Genomic DNA, 15,814 nt, shown 5'->3' on the forward strand with positions numbered 1-15,814 from the left:
ATTTGAGGTATTGCTTTCTGTCGCTAAAATCTAATTTAAAATTATTGTCATCCTAATAAATATTCATTCTGCCAACAGGGTAACTCCTTGTTACTTATCGTGGACTTCATCCATTGGTCAAAACTGATAAGAGAAAGCTGTAATTCAAGACTGATAGTTGTTTGATGTCTAAGCCGGAAGCCTACTATGGTTAATCACTCTCGTAATAACTGTTCCTCAACTCTTCGCTCTTTTTCCGGTTTTTCTTAACCATTGGCCTTGTCTTAACCGTTGTCCCTGGCTGCAGTCAATTAAGGCAGTATCTCCCCCTGTCTTGATTGACTGTATGTGCGAGTTTCAAAAGCAGTTTATCACCCAAATGAGACAAAAAGGAGTTTGTTAGGTTTGTTTTATTTGGGTATAAATTGCTTTAAAATTTGCACAGAACAACATTTGTCTTGTACCGGACGCTTTGTTTATTAAATTTCAATTATTTTGTCCTAAAATTTGTAGCGATCAAATGAATTAACTTAATTTAATTAAGTTTAATCACATTAACTTAACTTATTTAAATTTAATTATATTAACTTAATTTATTTAAATTTAATTTTTATTTGATTTATATTTTATTCGATTATTATTAGTTAATTATAATTAATTTTTATTTGATTAATTTAGTAAATTATTTAGTTAAAAAAATTTGTTGTATTTTTATTCATTTCGACATTTACATTTGATTGTGCAATATATATCAAATTCCAACGCACAACGAAAATTTCAAATTCACTTAAAACATTCCATTACTTAAAGAGTTATTTGATAAAAAAATATGGGTGAGGGAAATGTCAGGATGCATAATTGCTGTTTAAAGAACATCAGTTCACAACACACTATAATGGATAACAAAATAGCTTATTAAGGTTACTACAATCACATACGACATGGATATAATATTTTCATCAACCGGAATTGAACTGGCACAGTAACTCAAGACACCAACAGCTACTTCAAAGACTCCGGCAAAATTCAGGAAAGCAACAGCTTGAACAGGAGTCGGACAGCAAAACCATTAGCGTCGATACCTATGAGAAAAAAAAATGGTTATTACATTAGATAGACAGAAAATCCATAAATTTATCTTTTAACGTTTTCTTAGTAAAATAGACAAGGGTCTGCTTATAAAGCAACCATCATTAATTTTCTGAGTTAAGTTTGAAGTTATCTTTTGACAGAACACAACATTTCAATAAAAAACTAAACACTTCCCAAGTCACAGATAATATCTCAGGCAAATTACCATATCTTTTCTTGCAGTTTTGCTTCTCCACTTCTTGATAAGAAAAACTGCATGCAGAAGATTAATGATCGCATCGTCACCAAGACCTGTTGAGAAAGAGAGAAATCAAAAATTTACATTTACACCTGAACCAGCTGAAAAAACATGTAATGGAAGAAAAGAAAGGTCATATCAAGTTTAAATAAAAAATTAAGTCTGAGCAGCAACAAATGTTTAAAATCACAAGAAAAAGTTGCATCACAAGATTTGGAAAAGGGAATATAATGTTCTAGTTAAATAAAAAAGATTACAATTCATCAAAAGCTAGTTGAGCAAGCATCTTCTCAGTAAAATTCTATACCCACTATATTTCAATTAGACTGAATGAAACTTCCCCTGTTACAACTTACAACCCAATATCACAATCAAATTACCATTTCAAGATGCCTTCATTGATGTTACATTTAAGAATAACACCAGCTCCATTGACTGCTTCAAAAGCTGCAGCTCAACTCAACTTGGACTCCCTTTCACCAGCAGTGGCTGCAACAAAACCACCTACATGACAGCAATGAAGCTTAGACTTTGCCATTTCCTCAAATTCTTCAATAGATATGAAAGCAATCTTTTACCTGAACATGAACTGCATACCAAAGAGCAACAACTGACGATGAAAACCTAAAGAGAAAAAGAACATCAATGAACAGACGACATTTTGTGCGGTGAAAAAAATTCCAAAGCAAAACAAAAATTGCAAGTTAAACTTTGGCAAACAAATGTAAAATGAATAATTAAAACACTTAGTAGTTAAAGCAATGAAAATAATCCAAACCAATACCACAGACAGCATGCAGCAATTCCCCAAACATGGTCCTCATGCAACAGCTCACCACATCCTTCACCAGCTCACCGCAAGTCCATGTGGACATTCAACTGCCATGAAAAAGCTAAACTTCACCAAGCCATTAATCCTACATGAAAAAAATTAATTACTATCCAAGAACAAGGTACTCTGTAACAAAATTCAATTATCTACATTATTCCTGTTACTTAAAACCCCAAACAGAGACAAAAACACCTACTGTGATAAGACTGCGACAAGGACAGAAATGTATCACAGGCATGACAGATTGACAAGTGTATTTTATCACTGTTCTTCTTAATCTTCTTCAGCATTTAAAAAAAGGCATCTGTCAATTTCTACATTGAGAAATCCTAAAAACTAAATTACCTTTGAGATATTTGTGAAGAAGAATGTTAGAGTTGACCGCATTGATCACGAACAATGTAACTGACAGTGTCCAGAGAAGATTAAGTCGGGCTCAGTGGCATACGATTGCCATGTTGCCAACATCAGGCGATTCGATTTGTCCCTGGAAAAAAAAACTCTAAAGCCAACATGACTACTAAAAAAAAAAAAAAAAAAAAAAAAAAAAAAAAACTATTGTAAATAAAAAATAATTCATTTCCCATTGCATGCAAGTCTGCATAAGCACCTTTTTAACACATCTCTCCTGGAAAATCACTGCACACCAAACAGCCACCACAAAACTGCTCAAACATCAAACTGACCATGGAAACCTAATTTTCTAAGTAGAACAAAAAATTAAAGTTTAACTTAATTACAGTTGTAAAATAAATGGTTCAAATACTCAACAGTGGTGGAGGCAATTAGACACTTGAAATTCACATTATTTAACTTGAGAGAAATGAAGATTACCTAAGATCATCACATCATACAATTTCATTTAAGCTTATTATGAAGTGAATTTCAATTTCTGTTCTGTTTACTGTTAAGTCAAAAAAGTGAAAAATCTCTACCATCAGATTAAGATCTTTTCATAAAAGCCATCTTCTTCATAAGCAGGATGTAGTTGCCATTTCATTTGAATCAAGAACTTAATGCTTAAAGTCAGTTAATTCTAAACAAAATACAAGCATAGGTAGCACACATAAGAAGAAAAAAATTAAAGCAAAATGCTAACACTTGATTACTTACATTATTATTACTATTTCAGATTTCCTATTTCCATCACAATGTTGTCTTGCAGTGTAGTTGAGACCCTCTTAGAGAACCTTCATCAAACGGCAGCGATCACGTACACGTAACGCAATGAAAAGCTGGAACTTCAACAGGCTGTTACTAGAAAAATAAAAACTCAATTAATTTCAGAAACAAAATCATAGAATTCTAATTTAGAAACAGTCTTCAGATTTCAAAGTAAATCAACATTGTTGCTTTTACTATTCTTAGTATACTCCTGAATGTTACAAAACGTGCAACATTGAACCAAGAGACAACATTTTGGGGGAAATGTACAGCAGACCTCATGACCGTAGAAATTAAACCATTAGATTAAAGAAAAATAACCATTAGAAATTTAACCATTAGATTAAAGAACTATTAGAAATTTAACCATTAGAAATTAACCATACAGTACAAGTCAAAAGCCATTATCCGTAAGTTTACCAAACCCCAAAGTAATTAAATTTAATAACCTTAATGAACAAAGGCAGTAGGCCTAATTATATTACCATTTTTAAGACTACTAATAATGTCAAGAAAGAAAGTTGTTTGCAATGGCCAAGCTTAACCTTCTCGGACAGCGTCTCCATCGAAAAAGACGATGTGAGGGAGTCTCAGCAGTTGATCATCCATCTCGGGCATTTCTCGACTAAATGACTGCTAAACCACTGCACACCAAACATCAACAGCTCAAACCGAACAAGAAACCCTACAAAACAAAATGAAATTGATAAGCCAATGATATTTTCAAATATTAAAAGAAAAACAAAGGAATGTTGATTCTACTTGATAAAAAAATTTTCATCTCTTCACAAACTGACTTTTTTCACAAGTTGTCTTCTTTGAAGCAGAACATACTTGTCGAATCTATATTATTAAGAGTTAAATGTACAACCTGAGTTAATTCTAAGCGAAGAACAAGAAAATGTAGCACACATGTGTAGACTTAAATTTAAGCAAAATTCTAACCCTGTCTGTTGTGATTCATTACATACCAACAAAAAACTTTCCACAAAAGCTGTTTAACATGGAAGCCCGAAATAAGATGTCACTTGTCTTTGACATCAAGAATAAATGCTAATAATGCTACTTGAATGCCTTCTCAATTAAGCTTACCAGTATTACTTTTTCAAGTTTCCTCTTTTCTCCTCAATTGTCTTGCAAAATAGTGGAGACCCTCTTCATGAGGCAACGATCACGTGCACGTAATGCAATGAAGAAGCTCAGACTTCACCAGGCTGTTAATAGAACAATAAAAACTCAATTAAGAAACAAAGTCTTTAACATGTAACCTGTAAATTAACCAGACGGCACACACAAAATTTAAATTCAATAATCTTAAAGAATTAAACAGTAATTACCATTGACGAAAAACGTCAGGAAAGAAAGCCGCCATGAGCCAATGGCTAAGGTAACCTTCTCGGACAGCGTCTCGAAGAAAAAGAAATGTCGAAACTCGAAAGTCGAAAACTCGAAATGTCGAATACTCGAATCTGTCGTCTGCTAATCCTAATCTCGACAATTTGATGGTAGCTACGAACACCAACCCCCTGGTGGACGAATTCTTACTCCACCTTTTGACAAGTGACAACTTAACAGCCTTTAACAACCACTTGCCATTATAAATCCAACAAGTTTATAATGATAACAGGTTGATAAAACGTAGAAAAAAAATTTACCTCCTTTGTCCTATTTACGCTTAAGAACTCTTTATAAACCGAAAGTACGGAAAAATTCAATAAATTAAGGAAATGCAAATGGATCAGGTTTTTTCCGTTTTTACAATTATGAAAACCAAAAACGAGCTTTGTTCCTCAACTAACATAGGCCAATTATTATATAAAACTTAGTTTAAAGTTGTTTTTAACGTTCTTAGAAGAAATCCGCGAGGTTTAGATAGCTAAAATCAAATGAGGTTCAACAGTGCGAAAAAAGTGGTAAATTAAATATTCTTTTGAATGATTTCACTATTTCAGCTTTATTTAATCTTAATACTTCACTCAATCCAAAGTTCATTTTACCTGTTCTTCGACTAGTGTCCACCGTGCGTGATCTGTCATTGTCCTTCATGCGTAATGATACAAACCATTTCGTTACCTTTTTTTTTTCATATCAGACTTAACATTAATACCTTTCTGACATTTCAACCCTCACCCTCCTTATTCAGCTCACCCTACTTTTTGCCGTCTTTATGACTATGCTGGGGAACGAGAAATTTTGTAAATTTTCAATTTTGTCATAAGAACAGTTAACTGTAACATTATTCGAACATTAAGAATCAAAAATTATCTTTGTATTCCAAATTCTGGACAGCAGAAAAACTGTTACAGCATTTTCAGAAATTCAACATAGGCGTCGTTTTATATCAGCAGTCGGAATCAATTACTTCTCGACCGGTTTTCTATATCGCTTTCTTTTGAGCTGACTAGGCTGATGAGTGCGCATGTGAATCTGCAACAGGTAAGTGCTATGGAAACGCATTTCGCAAAAGTTACATTCGTGCGGAGTTTCCCGGGTATGCAGCTTTTCGTGTGCAATCAGACTTGACTATTTTATGTAAAAGAAAGAAATTAAAATTTATACAACAAAAAGTTATAATCAATGATGATCAAACTAAACTTACCTTAACTGTCAACTTTACAGGGCAATAAGAACACTGATAACCTCGAGATGGGTCATGCATAGACTATATTAATGAGACCAAAAATTGATTATATGTTAAATAAAACTACGGAGAACTTAAATTGTACCTTATGATCCGTCAGAGTCTGCTTCGTCAGAAAAATTTTCTTGCAAACGTCACAAGTGTATGCTTTTTCGGGATGTTGTGACAGCATGTGTTCCTATGCGTAATATCATACGATATTTTCAAAATATTTTAGCCCATTTTTCTGATGTAAGTAGTGATTACCTTGAGCTGCGTCATATCCGAGTAAGTGAATTCACAGTCTGGCTGTGTGCAACGAATAGCTGCAGAAATTCCAGTGTGAGTGGTAAGGTGCTTTTCGTAAGCCAAAATTCGTCCCTGACAAAATTCTTTTCCACAGTACTCGCAGCGATAACCGATTTTGGGGTGTTTCCTTCGGCTGAAATAAAGTAGGTTAAAGAAATGAAAACGTGAAAAATCTGGGACAATTTAACGGCAAATTTCTGCTTATCAATCTATTGAAACCGATTTAAAAAAAAGAGTAAAATGTTTCTTTCGATTTCTACATTAAAAAATGCAAGAAAAATAATAATTACTCTTCAACCGGTCCCTTTACTATTTCGTTTTCCTTCGTTTCATGTTTAGTCCTATAGTGGCCGACGTAGGCAAATCTAATGGGATCGTCCATAACATAAAAGCGGTTTAGCAAATAATAGGCAGACCTAAGTACGATAATGTTCATATCACCTTGAACGATAAGATTTCCCGCAAATATTGCATTCATAGGGTCTCTCGCCTGTATGGGTACTGTTAAAAAGAATTGCAATCTTGTACACGAATTAAATTTTTAAGTTGAAAAATAGGTTACCGAATATGGCGAACAAGAGTTCCTTTCTCTCGAAATTTCTTGTCACAGTATTTACACTCGAATGGCTATAAAAATAATTTTTATTAGTGTCTTTCCAATAAATAAAATAAAATAACTGTTACCCTTTCATCTGTATGGATTCTTTCGTGAATACCCAAACGTTCTTTCGAACTTACAGTATGTCCACAAGTGCTGCACATGAAATTTTTGAGTGGTTTCGTACGTTCCTCTCCACGATGATTCAACCGAATGTGAGAGTTTAGGCTAGATCTAAACACGAACGCTCGACCACACAGTTCACACAAATGAGATTTGATTCCACTGTGCAATTTCAGATGATCTTGAAATCCCTTGGCGTGAATCATTTTGCCGCACTCGTTGCACTGTTTTTTGGCTAACAGAAGAACAAAGTTGATCAAGGATTACAGTTCAGAAAAAAAGAAACAAATGCTGAAAATTTACGGCCAGATTTCTTGGTAGCTGGAAGCCTTAGTGTTCCATTTCGACATTTCTGCTCAAATTCTTTCGATGCCTTTAGAATTGAACGAGCTATTTCTTTGCTCCTGAAAACACATTAAATAGTCTGTTAAAAACTGCAATTTGCAATGAAAAAATGTTATAATTACTTGTTAAGCATCCTTGAATACCACAGACATTTTCTTTGAAGTCGTCGTTTTATCATAACTTCATTCTGCAAATAGCACTGCGCCAAAGCAAAATCGCCGTCGTCATCTACATCAATTTCATTTTCAGTGCTGCTGCTTCCATTTAGCGAATATTCACTGTCTGACTCCACAATTCCATCCGGTGAGTATTCACTATCTGATTCAATGATAACACTAGACGAATCTTCACTTTCCAAGTCACTGAGTTCACTATGCGATCCCCCATGATTCTGGACGTTTGGTTCACTCGGATCGTCGCCACGATAATCTTCTTCATTATGAAAGACCTGGGGTAAGCTACGCTGAACCAGTGGCTGCCCCTTCAAAGTAATATGGACTTTCCCTTTATGACACGCCATATTTTCAATGTCGGTCCATTTTACTCCACTCTTTGCTTTTTTAGACGATCTAGGAGCAGCGACGTTTTTGCGGCAATATACACGTTGTGGTCGAGAAACCAAGAAAGTTGGTTGGCTGTACGACGTCCAATCGTGTACAATGGGTTGTTCTTCCACAGACGGTAAGAAGGATGATGTGTGGATTACCGATGAGTTCACCGCCACTTCATGTGGTGCGTAAATACCGCAGCACCACGTTTGCAAATGATATAAGAACAATGGGTAATTCGATGCCTCAAAGGTAAATGTGTGTTTGAACAGACTTGATTCCAAGTTTGTCGAATTCGACGTACAACTTTTGTAAATTTCAACCGGGATGGACAATGTAACGGCTTCGGCATTTGGTCTATTTTCGACGGTAGACTCGTCCTCACCGATTTCACAAATATTACAACTGTCGATTGGTATCAGAGGTGGGTCCGCGCTTATTTCAACTGGAATTATCGTGTTGCACGGTCCAACAACATTTACATTTGTTGAAGGAAGATTACTTGAATTGGATAAGCTGTTGCGGTTGTTCACTAAGCTTCGTTTAATTGTTGGAGGCATTATTGATAGACATTCGGTGCAATAATTGCTTCTCTCCGAAGCAAGCAACAGACATTTTTTCGACCGATTAGTTTGCGGAGGATTTAAAGGTGGTGAGGATCCAAGTAATTTCGGATCAGAATAGCCAACACACTCTGGAATGTCGTCGTAAAACTTCAATAACGTTGTGAGTTCACTGACTGTTGAGAATTGAGACTTGAGAGTTTTATGGAAAACTTGTCGACCTCGGACGAAATAACGAACAGTATGTGTAGAAATACTCATATCACTGACATATGCGTACTCGCCCACTATTATGGACTTGGTGTACTCGAAGTTGTTTTCATCTAGCCATTTAAACTTCGAACAAATCAATTGTTTTTTCTGAAGAAAACATTCTTGCCAGGACCATGATGAAGGAAGGATAGCTTCTTTAGGGTTTAACAATTCCCGGCAGGAAACAGCGAGTTTGACTTGACCAAAATCTTCAGCAGTCGGTAAAATAGGTCTTAATATTAGTTCTTGTTGTGAAACCTGTGGCGAGAGACCTTGATTAAGTGAAGTGACACTTTGTTGCAAAACTTGGTTGATTGATGACTGTTGCTTGTTTTGAGGGGTATTTCTGATCTCGTAACTAACAGGAACTTGAGATGTTGGTCTTGTTAAATTACTTCTGATTGGATGTGCCACTGTCATAAAATTTCCTGCGGGTGATGATGGAAATGGAAGGACCGTTTCTTTAGGATTTAAGGCGATTTTCAATGTTAAATTATCAGGTTCTTCAATGTTTTGACTACTATTTTTTTCTAACTGCAGACTTGGTGATGAAGATGGCACTAGAGATTTTTTTCTGTTACTGTAGGTTTTCTTTGGAACAACTGGAGATCTCTCAGGAAGAATAGGTTCTACACTGCTGTGGTTTGCTTTTGGTGCGTTCACAGTAACTTCATTGAAAACAATGATTTCAGGCACAGTAGTAGTTGCCCTATCCTTAGGAGCCAAGTCTGTAGGCCTCACAGCAATTTTCCTAAATTGTTGTAATTCTTTTACTAGTTGAACATAGTTCCCTGCAGAAAAGGAAATTATAATAAACCAAACAAATGTTCGAACATGTTGTTTACTTACCAAGATAATGTTTGGGGATGGCTCCACCTACAAGCCGCCAACGTAATGAATCACTAGCTACTGTTGGTCCATCTTTACCCTGAACAGTTGTTTCTTTTACAATATCTGCATCATCAAAGTGCTTGTGACAAACTGAGTGAAACTTTTCCAGTTTCAGATCATTCCGACCAATAAATTTCTGCCAAAGGTGTACTGTTTTCTCTTCCTTAGGTTTAAAAAAATGTACTTTTTCTTTACATGAGTCATATCCAGATTGGCACCCCTTTACATAACATTTGGCACCCATCCTACATAAAACACAAAAAAAAGAAACAAAGAGTTTAACATTAAAGAGAAATAAATATGAAATTAACAGATTATCACAACACTACTGCCTAGCCTTATTTTGATATCACTAATCTTCACACATGTTAATATAAGTGAATCAGAAGAAAATCTCGATCAGTATTTACTTATGTCAATGAAGGAAGCATGAAATTATTCAGAAAATAATTTTTAAAGCAAATATCCAAATTCCCGCCACGTATAGTCTGAGAAAGCCTACTTTAACCTCATGGCCAACAAATACCGCAGTCTTTCGGCGACGAGCCTTTTCGTTTTCGACGTGTTCCTGTGCGAGAGGCGAAACTTCTCTCTAATAAGAAGGCTAGACCGCCTAGCTAGTAGACAACGAGAACAAACTTATTTTACTGTTGATTTGTAGAATCAACACACTACTGCCATCTACCGATTTCGGCGAACTATTTCAGGATAAAACTACCCTACAGCAGACAACAATCCCACACGTCAGGCACTAACAGCGCGAAATGAAAAAAAAAAAAGCAAACAAATAAACTAATATATGCAATGCAATTCAGCTACAGCTACATTCCTCTCTCCATTTCACAATCATAATTTTTTACTCATGACTGTCATGAGTTGACTCAATTAAAAAAATTAATGAGAAAAACATTTTGCCAACATATATTAACCTTTCGTCCTACCTTTGCTGGGTTTCTGTGCTATCCAGATTTAGTGAATTTTCCACTGTGATACCTATTGATGAGCTGCAAGGCACTGGAGATTCTGCGATCTGGTCAACTGTAAAATTGATTAACAAATTAGTCATAAACTATTTGAGGTATGGCAAAATTGGAACATTTTTTCTAGGCCTAGTTGCTGTTATTTATGTATATTTAGTGGCAGAATTGGTATTTTTCAGTAAACTACCTAAATAATACTGCAGGTTAGATTTAGATTTATCAGGTTACGTTGATAATGTTACCTGATTGCTTTTTTTGTCGTGGAATTTTGGTAGGTGGTGTTGATTCTCTACTTGGTAATCTAAATATTGTTGGCACTGCTGTTGGTTTTAGTCTCCTTACCGAACCTTCCCTAAAACATATCTCCTCAAAATGATCACTGCATATTTTTGATCTCCTTTTAAGATTTGGGACGCTGTTTTCTGTAAAGCCAGTGAGGGCTTCATTTTTCCTCAATTCAGTAATCCATCGAAGAATGGCGTTTTCCTGGGATGGCCATTCGTGCCAAGAACAATTTCTGTTAGCGGGATGAGTGTTATTACAAGATTTGATAAAACATTTGATTTTCCCCATTTTACGTCACGTTCGTTTCACGAATCACGACCACTGCAGACAATTTAAAAAAAAAAAAAACAATTGGGATACAGCTTTTTGCCGGCTTGCCGGGCTTGGCGCTAGTAGACAAACCAAAAGTAGCGAATAGTTTCTTATTATTTATGTGAATTTGGCCGTTAAACTTACACTGTATTCAACACCTCCTGGTGGCTAATTGACGAAGTACAGGTGTCCTACTCAGAATGGCGAAAACGTATTTAAAAAAAAAAAAAAAAAAAAAACAATTTACCGATAATTAATCAGTTGTTAATTTGCCATTGATACCGAATGCTTGCAAAATCTGTTTTCTGTTTTTCAAAAATTGATCAAGGAGATAAAAAGAGGAATTATGAAAAGATATTTTGTAATAAAGAATAACACAGGAGGAATGAATTTAATGATTGAATTTAATCAACTTAAATGTTAAGAGTATTCCAATCATAATTTAACAAATACCTCTAAGTTTACGTAAAGTCCCAAACGAACCGATTCGGAAATTTCTTTCGAATTTTAATTTCTTGGTTTATTTTTCAACTGGAGTTTTTCTACGCCGCCTTCTTTTGAGTTGACCAGCCTGATGAGTGCGCACGTGAATCTGCAACAGGTAAGTGCTATGGAAACGCATTTCGCAGAAAGTACATTCGTGCGGAGTTTCTCGGGTATGCAACTTTTCATGTGCAATCAGACTCGCCTATAGGATAACAGTTTAAATCACAGGTACAATTTAAAAAAAAAATCACCCTAATTTGAATTACTACAAGGTAATGAAAATTTACCTTAGCAGTCAACCTCACAGGGCAATAAGAACATTGAAACCCACGGGCAGGATCGTGAACAGACTTTTCAACAAGAAAATTTTTTTAAGCAACGTGCATAATTTAAAGGACATTTTAATTTTACCTGATGAAGAGTCAAATTCAGTTTAGTCAGGAAGACTTTCTTGCATATATCGCAAGTGTAGGCTTTTTCGGGATGTTGCGTCACCATATGATCCTGTTTACACACAACAACGAAATTGTGAATAAAATTTATAAAACAATGTAACAAGTGAGTACCTTGAGCTGCATCATATCAGAGTACTTGAAATCACAATTTGGCTGAGAACAACCGATGGCTGCCGCCACACCAGTGTGAGCGGAACGGTGTTTTTCGTACGCCAAAAGCCGAAAGAAAACTTTTTGGCAAAATTCGCACGTATAAGATGGTCCAACTGAACGTCTAACTCTGCACAGTTTGCCGAAGGCAAATTTACAAAGTTAGAACATGCAAGACGCATTTAAGAAAGACAAGCAATATTACCGTGATTGTGAGTTTGGGTCCTTTGATGGTCTCTTGTTTTCGTGCTTCCTCCGGTAATGGCTGACGTACGTTTCTCTGAAATATTAAATTTGCGATAAAAATTTAGCTTAAAAGTTTTGAGTTGTGTGAAACGCAACGCGAGATTTTTTTTTTTTTTTTTTTTTACCTCGCAGCATAAGAGGTTCCACATATATTGCACGGGTAAGGTTTCTCTCCTGTATGAGTTCTGTAAATATTGAATTTTTCTGTATATTCACAGTATTTTCAGACATAACTAGAATGCCAGAGAATAAAAATACCGGATATGTCGGACCAAAGTTCCTTTCTCACGAAATCTTCTGTCACAATATTTGCATTCGAACGGCTGGAAAAATTGAGAAAAATGTTGAGTTTTCGGCTACGATGCTACAATAAAATAACTGCTTTAACCTTTTCATCAGTATGAATCCTTTCATGCTTCTCCAGGTGATTTCTTGATGTGCAAGTGTGACCACAAGTGCTACACATGAAATGTTTCGGCCGTTCTTGCCCAAGATGATTATATCGAATATGTGTGTTGAGACTCTTTCTAAACACGAATGCTCGGCCACAAAGTTCGCACAAGTGCGATTTAACATCACTGTGAATTTTAAGATGGTATTTCATTCGCGCAACCAGAATCATTTTGCCGCATTGATTACATGGCATCTGAGCTGTAAAAACAAAATAAAAACACAAACTTATGTCACGGAATGGAAAAAGAACGAAAAACGGAATCTCACGGCCAGGTTTCTTGGAGCCTTGTGTTCGCTTGGGCTGTTTGACTATTTCATTTTCGCACTTTTTCAGCTCAAATTCTTCCAGCGCTTTCAAAAGAGAGCGAGCCATTTTTTTGTTTCTAAAATTTAATAAAAGAAATCAAAATTTTCAATTCAATATTTAGACTTTGAATATTTCACCTTTCAACCCTTGTAGAATATCTCTGGCATTTTTTCCGTAGCGTTTTCCTTCGACGAATTTCTTTCTCCAAAAAGCGTCTTGCCAATTCGAGGTCCTTTTTATCATTGTCATCAACTTCACTTTCCATATCGGAGAATAAAGATGAACGTACTCTCTTTCCGACAGTTTTCGGGATACTTGATTCGGTAGGTTTATCCAATTCAGAAGGTCGATTTGTTTCAATAGGTTGATAATCAAAATAATTGTTGTCATCCTGGAAAAGGTTAGATAGGGAAAGTTGAGCAACTGACTCAACATTAGATGTAACATGGATTTTTCCGTTGTGGATTTTCCTATTTTCGATGTCAGTTTTTTTCAAAGCCGATTTCCTGATTTCTTTGGTAGGACAAAGGGGAATGACTTCACGACGGCAGTAGACTTGTTTGGGTTTTTCGACCAAGAAAGACGGTTGACAGGAGGTGACGCAATAATTTTCAATTGGGGTTCGCTCCACTGGAGTTGTAAAAACTTTGTGAGGATTAAAGAATTGTATGAATGACGGAGAGACCATATCTGGTTTGAACGGTGAGTAAACTCCGAGACACCACGTTTCCAAATGATATGAAATCAGATTATAGGTCGAATATTGGAAGAATTCGGGGCGCTTTACCAGCATCTGTTCAAGTTCTTTTAAACTAGAACCGGAAGAAGTATAAAATTCAATAGGATACTGCAACGTAACGGAATCTCTATCTTCGATTTGACCGACTTGATGACTTTCAGGAATATCGGTGTTGCCTTTCCGCCTTTCAGGAACTTGAGAACCACGGAAATCTTCAAGCTGACTGATATTTGCTGACTGACGATGATCTGCGGAAGTATTCACAATCGCTGATTTCTTACCGATGATTTCAGAAGATGTTTGCACTAATGGGGCAGGAAGGTTAGTTGCCACACCATAAGCGTGATCCATAAGAACACTAGTTACTTCAGGTTCAACAAGGTTTTCGCTGGCGTTATTGCCTGGATTCCTATTGTGAATCTTGGACGCCGCTTGCGATTGTTGCATATTGCTGTAGGTTCTCTTTGGAGGAATCGACGGTACCTTCAGAGAAGTCTCGTCAAATCTGGAATGGGCAACTTCCTGCCTTGCTGGTGGAGTACAGTTGGATTGTTTTGAAATATTACTCACTTGGTTCAACAAACCGGGATAATCATTACATACTTGTGCGTCGTCGTACAGTTTAAGAAAAGAAGTAAGCTCATTTACCGTAGAGAAATGATACTTGAGCTTTTCGTGGTAAATTTGCTTGCCTCGAATGAAATAGCGAAGGGTACAAGTGTTTCCGTTGATGATAACAGTCTTGGTATACTCGAACTCGTTTTCATCCAACCATTTGAATTTCGAGCACACGAATTCTTGTTCCTTCAGACTTCCTTCTTGCCAGAACCATGATAATGGCAGGGCAATTTCCTTATGATTTATGACACTTTTTTCAGTAATTGTGTTGGCAGGGTGATGATTTTGTTGAATCGTATTCCGTACTTCTCGAAGCACGGTGACTTCATCATCACGTACGGGCAGGTTAATTTTTTGAAATAGTCCTTTAGAGTGTAAAGAATTTTGGTTAGGTGGAACAAAATGGTGAACATATTGTATTCTACTTACCAGTTTGGAGTTTTGGTAAAGCTCCTTCAGTAAGTTTCCAACGACGCAAATCATAAACTATTATTGGTCCATCTGCACCGTTAAATATTTTATGCTTGATGATTTGGTCATCTTCAAAGTGTTTTTGACAAACTGAGTGCTTTTTATTCAGCTTAACGTCCTTTCGACCAATTAGTTGCTGCCACTGATTCAAATTGTTATCATTTGGCTTGAAAAAATGAATGTTTTCTTTTGGATCATTTCCAGACTGGCATCCTTCAACATAACACGTCACCACCATCCTAATAAAACAAAAACATAAATATTTACTGAACTTAACTGACAACAACGAATCGTGTGGGATTCGATGCACCATAAGTCCATAAGATAGGCGATAGGCCTACAGTATAGTTTCGAACCAACATGGCTATGTTACAAAACAAAAAAACAATTAAGAGGGGAACAGCGAATTACTTGTGCTGTTTGAATAAATATAGACACCATTAAGTATCCGAAAAGAACCAGCTATTCCCGCCACCGAACCTTATCCTTTATAACTCTTTCACAAGTGTGCACACTGCAGAGATGTGACTCCGGCTCTCCGTACCCATCCGCATGAACTGTCTGCTGTTCAGCAAAATTGTAAATATGACAACAGCGACGCCAGGCGGCCAGCGTGTAAAATAAAGAAGAAGCCTTCAGGCTTTTATAATTCCAGAATCGGGAAACAAAAGTTTAGCTGATTTTAATCCAAGAGAAGAAGTATTGAGTACTCTCTAAAACTAGCAAAAATACTATAGTTAATTAAATCTAAAAAAATA

The 15,814-nt window shown here is 36.1% G+C and overlaps 2 protein-coding genes and 1 long non-coding RNA gene across 22 annotated transcripts; all 3 read right to left on the reverse strand.

The window, feature by feature from the left end:
- Positions 1-672: 672 nt before the first annotated feature.
- LOC124199687 lies at positions 673-4,737 on the reverse strand. 16 transcript variants are annotated; one of them, XR_006876942.1, is made up of 13 exons: positions 4,643-4,737; positions 4,398-4,519; positions 3,791-3,990; positions 3,255-3,398; positions 3,077-3,177; positions 2,913-2,975; positions 2,752-2,844; positions 2,487-2,661; positions 2,094-2,226; positions 1,888-1,933; positions 1,690-1,813; positions 1,277-1,362; positions 673-1,061 (listed from the first exon to the last, which is right to left on the reverse strand). It is a non-coding gene; the product is annotated as an uncharacterized LOC124199687 (long non-coding RNA). The 16 variants fall into 16 exon arrangements; XR_006876940.1 differs by having other exon boundaries at positions 2,908-2,975; XR_006876939.1 differs by having other exon boundaries at positions 3,047-3,177.
- An 815-nt stretch (positions 4,738-5,552) lies between these two features.
- On the reverse strand, positions 5,553-11,217 carry LOC124200445. Of its 4 annotated transcripts, XM_046596679.1 has the most exons (13): positions 10,777-11,217; positions 10,496-10,592; positions 9,513-9,799; positions 7,423-9,454; positions 7,259-7,359; positions 6,919-7,190; positions 6,797-6,861; positions 6,676-6,735; positions 6,525-6,599; positions 6,193-6,367; positions 6,032-6,124; positions 5,905-5,967; positions 5,553-5,828 (listed from the first exon to the last, which is right to left on the reverse strand). In XM_046596679.1, the coding sequence occupies exons 1-13, from the start codon at positions 11,105-11,107 to the stop codon at positions 5,664-5,666; spliced, it is 3,816 nt and encodes a 1,271-aa protein (XP_046452635.1). In that variant the 5' UTR covers positions 11,108-11,217; the 3' UTR covers positions 5,553-5,663. The 4 variants fall into 4 exon arrangements, with proteins under 4 accessions (XP_046452635.1, XP_046452637.1, XP_046452636.1 ...); XM_046596681.1 differs by lacking the exons at positions 10,496-10,592; positions 10,777-11,217 and adding an exon at positions 10,081-10,232; XM_046596680.1 differs by lacking the exons at positions 10,496-10,592; positions 10,777-11,217 and adding an exon at positions 10,057-10,186.
- Positions 11,218-11,517: 300 nt separating this feature from the next.
- Positions 11,518-15,629, reverse strand: LOC124200447. 2 transcript variants are annotated; one of them, XM_046596684.1, is made up of 12 exons: positions 15,468-15,629; positions 15,015-15,295; positions 13,366-14,950; positions 13,189-13,304; positions 12,857-13,119; positions 12,727-12,791; positions 12,594-12,653; positions 12,428-12,502; positions 12,184-12,352; positions 12,029-12,121; positions 11,905-11,967; positions 11,518-11,819 (listed from the first exon to the last, which is right to left on the reverse strand). In XM_046596684.1, exons 2-12 carry the CDS (start codon positions 15,292-15,294, stop codon positions 11,652-11,654), a joined length of 2,937 nt encoding a protein of 978 aa, XP_046452640.1. In that variant the 5' UTR covers position 15,295; positions 15,468-15,629; the 3' UTR covers positions 11,518-11,651. The 2 variants fall into 2 exon arrangements, with proteins under 2 accessions (XP_046452640.1, XP_046452639.1); XM_046596683.1 differs by lacking the exon at positions 15,468-15,629 and adding an exon at positions 15,367-15,441.
- Between the last annotated feature and the right edge of the window lie 185 nt (positions 15,630-15,814).

Source organism: Daphnia pulex, chromosome 8, assembly GCF_021134715.1.
Source record: "Daphnia pulex isolate KAP4 chromosome 8, ASM2113471v1".
NCBI classification, from domain to species: domain Eukaryota; kingdom Metazoa; phylum Arthropoda; class Branchiopoda; order Diplostraca; family Daphniidae; genus Daphnia; species Daphnia pulex.

What these genes read in the sequence shown, in the direction of transcription:
- LOC124200445 (XM_046596679.1), bottom strand. Translation starts at nt 11,107, where the DNA reads ATGGGGAAAATCAAATGTTTTATCAAATCTTGTAATAACACTCATCCC. An exon ending in ACTCTTGTTCGCCATATTCG is followed by an intron (nt 6,736 to 6,796) that starts GTAACCTATTTT and finishes TCTTTTTAACAG; the next exon opens with TACCCATACAGGCGAGAGAC. An exon ending in CTGTAAAGTTGACAGTTAAG is followed by an intron (nt 5,829 to 5,904) that starts GTAAGTTTAGTT and finishes TACATAAAATAG; the next exon opens with TCAAGTCTGATTGCACACGA.
- LOC124200447 (XM_046596683.1), bottom strand. An exon ending in ACTTTGGTCCGACATATCCG is followed by an intron (nt 12,654 to 12,726) that starts GTATTTTTATTC and finishes CAATATTTACAG; the next exon opens with AACTCATACAGGAGAGAAAC. An exon ending in CTGTGAGGTTGACTGCTAAG is followed by an intron (nt 11,820 to 11,904) that starts GTAAATTTTCAT and finishes GTTATCCTATAG; the next exon opens with GCGAGTCTGATTGCACATGA.